Source organism: Natrix helvetica (assembly GCF_964273705.1).
Source record: "Natrix helvetica genome assembly, chromosome: 5".
NCBI classification, from domain to species: domain Eukaryota; kingdom Metazoa; phylum Chordata; class Lepidosauria; order Squamata; family Natricidae; genus Natrix; species Natrix helvetica.
In genome coordinates this window covers 81,523,274-81,529,273 of record NC_138551.1, presented here as the reverse complement: position 1 = coordinate 81,529,273, position 6,000 = coordinate 81,523,274, and the positions used below count along the sequence as shown (strand labels likewise).

Below are 6,000 nucleotides of genomic sequence, written 5' to 3'. Positions count from 1 at the left end.
CATGGAAGTCATTGCTGGAATTGCCTTGAAAATTGTTATCTATAATAGCCTTTTTGACATTTCTGTCCTCTGAACATATTGAATTCCCATAGCAAGTATGGACAAATTAGTCTGTAGCACTGACCATTAAAAGATTCATAGCTGGTAGATGTAATTCATCATTTAGATGGACCCATTTAAAGACTTGTCCACTTCAACAGGACACATTTAAAAGTGAATTTCATCCTCCTTTTGAAAGGAAAGGCATATTGAAGCATCCCATTTCAATTACATTGTTCCATGTTTGTAGACTGATCTGTAGGAGTTATATTTTACAAGGGAAGATTAACTAATTATCTTATATATATCTATATATAAGATATATATATATATATATATCACCCACGTATAAGTGTGCATAGGAATACACCCACTCATACAGTTCTAACTGACAGTGAAATTTCTTGCTACATCTTTTTTTTTCTGAAAAATGTGTGTGGAAGTTTGTTTTCTTTCGCAGATGAAAGATGTACATAGCACCTATATAATAATGCAGTGGATTTTGGAACTTCAGGGGGCTCTCAATGTAATTGTTCTTTTAGAGTAACTATAAAGGCCTAATATTTACAGTTGGTTAATATCTCATTTTAGGACCTCTGAATAAGCATTCTTCCTTTTTCTTTTAAAAGATGGTTATAGCATATACGTAAAACGAATAATTTTTTTCACATGCTCTTTACGTATCTGTAATCCACAAAAGAAACAATAAAAAGTAAATTCTCAGACATATGAATGGAGGGTTGACTGACCCACACTTGCTTAACAGTTTAACAGGAAGTGTAGCAATTGTGCTTCTGTTATCAGTAGAGAAGAAAAGCATGTCAGAACTAAAAATGAAGAAAGGTAACATTCATTCTTGTCTTGTACACTGCTTGAAAAGAAAGACAAATTATAGCACTGCTTTGACATGAGCTCCATTTTTTTCTGGTCCTCCTTAGTTTAACACATTGGCCCTCTTTAAGAGGCTCAATGCACTCAACCTGCAGTTTGGGGGTACCCCAGTTACTGTACCATTGATTCTACAAGCATAGAATCGGCTACAGTACTTAAACACCTTGGAATATATTTATCAATAAAGAAAATGAACTTAACAGCTAGAATTATGTGCATCTTATTCTATGAACTTTCAAATCGTAATGGAGGCATAGCATGTTCGTTACCATGATAGAAAACACATGTAAATTATCAATGAAAAAAGTTTTGCTTCAGGACCACCATGTCAACTGCTGTGTTAAATTCAAACAGAAAACATGTGAAGAGCACTATTGTCATCTAAACAAGAAGTCCTAATGCCACTGTAATTACTGTAGCAGCATCAATCAAGGCATCATGGTGACCCCGAGCATGAATCCTTCCCAAATCTTTCAGGTCTGCTGGCAGCCATGTCTCAGGAAGCTGTCTTCAGCAAGGCAGAAGCAGGTAAGAGAAAAACATTAAAAGTCTAGGTCCCATCCTGAGTTGTCATCAGGTGGTGGCTCCTCGTTGTCCTCAGGGAAGCTATCAAAATTGCTTGTATCAGTCGGAGATGCAACCTGTCCAATGAAGAAAATTAAGCTATTGGTAGTGTTAGTTGCTGCGTTTGGAATCTTTAGACAATTTTCTGATTTCAACGGTGAGCTCTTTATACCACTTGCGAATTCATGTTGGCCAGTAAGAGTTACGAGACGGTTCAGAAATGCAGGCTTCTGCCGTTTTCATTCATAATATTGTGCTAGGTAGTATTGTTAAAAATAATTCTGTGAATGGGAATATCTTGACACCCAAAGGGGTAAAAGAGGAAGTAAAGAAGTCAAAGAAGAAGGGTGCATAGTGCATTGTTCAGAATAAAAATAATGGGAAAAGTGATGGGAAAAGATGAAAGGGTATAATGGGCACCCCATATTTTTTTTTATGAATAAGACATTTAGAAAGTAATTTTGAAGCAACCTTCAAATGAATAGGTTTGGCTTCTTCGTATTTCCTAACTAGAATGGAGAGTTTGACAAAATAATGTAAATATTTCTTAATGATGTTAACAGCCCCTTGAACTGATCTAAAAAGCTGGGATTTAATGCAGATGCATGGCAGGTTACTGTATGTGTGAAAAACAAAATTGGCGTAGAGCTGTTTAGAAAATGCATACAAGCAATGACAGAGGAGAAAGAAATTGCTGCCTTTGTCCACATCTAAAAGGTCTGTGTTTGTTTGTGCCACATGTGACAGATAGGTTAAAAAAAGGTCAACAAAAGTTTAGAAAGTGGGAAGACAAATTGTTGATGTTTTCCATTTAACTTGACACAGTACGATCCCATATTTATTGAATTAAATATGGTAGTTTCATTACATAAATGTCAACTGCTTTTGTACATCATTTGACTTGGGAGAAATCTGTTTGCAAGAAAGCTTAATAAGGAATCTAACAAATTAGAATAAGTTGAGTTGAGTTGAGAAATAATAAGTATAAATTTTATATTTTAGATTTTAGAAAAGTGGACTCAAAATATTACAAATTAACAAGGCATAAGTAATATGATAAGTGTTTCCCAGTAGTATCTGCATTTGTATGTCTCCCAGGAATAATATTTTTTTTCATAATAGCACCAGTAGTGAAGTACCTGTTTAATGATTAAAAGCCAATATAATAAAGACAACACAAGTATTCTCTCTCCTCCAAAATAAATTAAATCTTGTTGTGCTGTTCTTGAAAATTGTCATTGCTTGGGGGAGTCATGATAATAGACTGAATGACAGAAGAAAACTTACTATTTTCAGAAAAATGACCTTCCTGATTCCTAAATAGATTGAAATGTACATTCATTCAAACAGAATTAGTTATTTTGGAATATGTTAATTATTATTGAGGGGGTTATACATAATTTACAGATTCCTATGTATTATGTACTTTTCTATCTATTAGTTGAAACACAGGGTAAAGGAATTCAAGAATTTCACAGTGAATGTGTGAAAATAAATAATAAAAGTCAAATATTTTAAATTCCATTCACTATGGGTATAATATTGAAATCTGACGTGAAATATTTCATAAGTGGTAAAATTCGAATAATATGTAGAAAATTAAACTAAGTATAATAAGTTGTAGCAAAGTAATGTGTATTGAAAGAAAAACACATTAATCACCACCACAATTTAACCCAAGTTTAATTAGCAGGTCCCCGCTCTCATAATAATAATTTTAACAGACCACAATTACATGAAAGCTTTCCTTTGTATTTATTTAACAGGAATATTTTTCAGTGTTTGTCTGTCTTATATACTATTCTCAAACCATCACTCCTTCACTGCTAAAAAGAGTTATGTTTGATATAGAAATAGATGTTCTTAAATCCATGTATATAATCCATATTTAACAGAATGTCACTTGATCTTCACTTCTTCTTCTTTTTCTTTTTTACAACTTTAGTAGAAACAAAAGGAAAAGACTTAAGCCAAAGTTAAGAATAGGTATTTCCTTTTTTTCTTTCAATAGTTTTTTCAGGACTCTATTATCAGTATTGATTCCAATATTTACTGTTGGCATCAAAATGGCTCTGCATGGAAATTAAGGCAACTGTTGTGGGACTTGTAGGCTTCAAGCTAAGCCAACCTAGAAAGTCATTTGTTTTGAAAAAGAAAGGCAGCAACTTACTTAACTTATGCCAAATTGGAAAAACTATGACAAGTTGTCCATTGAGTACAATGTGTGATCTAATACGACATTACAAAACTGATGGTGTGATAGAAGAAATGAAAAGGAGAACTGAGGCAATGTAAGTTGGAAGACGAACAAAGAAGCTTTCAGTAGTGAAGAGGTAAAGATTTCATTAAAATATATTTCAGCCTCAACTTTTGTATTTTACTATAAGCTTCGTCGTTGATTCATTGTCAGAAGAGACCTTCAGATACACTCTTACTGCACGTCTCTGAAAATGAGGTCAAGCAGAGGCCTGCAAACATGGGAATGCTAATGTAAGTTAACAACACATTTCTATGTTTTGTCTCAGAGCTCCTGCTTGTTTTTCCAATGGGTTTATTCAGCAACTTTCTTACGTTAGGATTCCAATATATACATTTTATCAAGTAATAAAGCTATACTCACACTTGGTACAATAGGAGGTGTCAATGTACCTTTTCTTAAACCTTCCCAATTAAAGCCTTCAAACCACCTGAAGTCAGAAGATAAAATGATATAAAGAAATTGATATGACCCAGATAACCATTGTAGCAAGACCAAGTAGCCTAACATTAAACATTACAAAAACTACATTTCTGAAACCCTGTTAATTAATACTTGTGGGAAAGGCAGATTGGTGAACACATTGTTTTATACCAGGGCTGTCAAACTCCTGGCCCATAGGCTGATGTGTCCATACCCAACCCCGGTTTAGTGAAAGGGAAAAAAAATCCCAATACATCATGTGACATTGCCGTAACTTGAGTTTGACTCCCCTGCTTTATACTAATTGTGTTAGGATGGTACCAAGAATTTTCCTCAGAGAAAATTCTGAATCAAGGCTCTGTCCAGACGCAGATGTGATGAAAATAATAATAAAGGAATAAGTCCATTAAATGACATGAGATTTCCAGATGCTGAAGCAGATGGACAGATACTTTGATGCTGGCTATCTATCTTCTTCAAACAGGTAAAAAAAAGTTAAAAAGCTAATGAATAGGAGATCTGACATTTGGATATCTGTAACTCAATTTACATTTAACCTGCCTCCTGTTTAAGTTGTATTATGTTGAACAGGTTGCTGATAGGCTTCCAAAGCAATTTAATTTATTATGTTATGTTATGTTAAATTTATTGTGTTATATATCATTACGTTATTGAATTTCGGTGCCACCTGATTCCAATTTTGAAGTTGTTTTCATTTATTTTCACTGCAAAATTTTTAATGCTGCATAGCACATCCAGGTTTGGAGTTGTGATGTGATACCAAGCTGAAGCTCACTCTATTCAGAATATATGCAGATGCATTCTGCATAGCTGTCTTATATTACTCAGATTTCTAGTGAAAAAAATTGCAGGTACTGGATTGGGGTAACTCTCATTTCATTCAGTTTTTCTTCTGTGCAAAAAATATACCTAAATATATTGATGGATTTAAACAGAGGATTCATTTTTTTCTGAAATATACCTACTTGTGCTTTTGAATATCCTTGACTCCATTTTTCAAGTTACCTAATCTTTCTGATGGGTTGTCCCTGTTTAAAAAGAAAAGAACAAGAAAAAAGTTATAGAAGAAAATTGGAAATCAAAGTTTTTCCTAGTATATGTTTGTGTGTGTGTATTAGAAAAAGCTGTGTGTGTGTGTGTTACTATATAGATTAGAAAAAAACTTTCATATACTATATATATGTATATATGTGTGTATGTATATTTCTATATGTACTAGAGCAAGCTTTTATATAATGTGTGTTTGTGTGTATGTGTGTGTATGGCTTACAATGGCTAACGATGACAGTAATAAAGAATGAAAACAAAATATTGACATCAATGAACTTAATTAACAAAAACCATTAAAAATTAGTACACACCCACCCACACCTCTTTATATTACACATAAAAAAAGTTTACCTGCATAGTTTTTTAATTAAGTTAGCAGCATTTTTGGCAATCTTCTTTGGAAATTCAATCATGTCAATCCCCCTTAGTATGATGTTATATGTTTTCATGGGATCTGGGCCTGAGAAAGGTGGACTATAGAAAAAATAATAATACTAATTAAAATCTGGTGGTAATTTTTTTTTGCAAATAAACGTAAACCCGTTTTACCTTATTTTGGATGATTGTGTGATTTAAGCATTACTATATGCTGCTTATAATGTAGTTATTATGTCTACATCACAGGCGAGAATAAGAAAACCATCCAAAAAATCAAGCCATTAGACTTTCTTACTCATGAACCTATTCAGAATTTATATTCCTTGTAGGTTCGCCACAGAGTCTTCCTGCCTTCACTTGTGATCTGAATAGAATGT

General features: G+C 33.3%; 1 protein-coding gene across 2 annotated transcripts in view; it reads right to left on the bottom strand.

The window, feature by feature from the left end:
* Positions 1 to 381: 381 nt before the first annotated feature.
* The window catches only part of PRKG1 (protein kinase cGMP-dependent 1), a 999,829-nt gene continuing 994,210 nt past the window's right edge, over positions 382 to 6,000 (bottom strand). For both annotated transcript variants that reach the window (XM_081955689.1, XM_081955688.1), the window contains exons 15-18: positions 5,597 to 5,719; positions 5,161 to 5,223; positions 4,115 to 4,181; positions 382 to 1,571 (exon numbers count right to left, since the gene is read on the bottom strand). In XM_081955689.1, the coding sequence (XP_081811815.1) occupies positions 1,473 to 1,571; positions 4,115 to 4,181; positions 5,161 to 5,223; positions 5,597 to 5,719 (352 nt within the window). In that variant the 3' untranslated portion in view covers positions 382 to 1,472. The remainder of the gene's footprint in view (positions 1,572 to 4,114; positions 4,182 to 5,160; positions 5,224 to 5,596; positions 5,720 to 6,000) is intronic.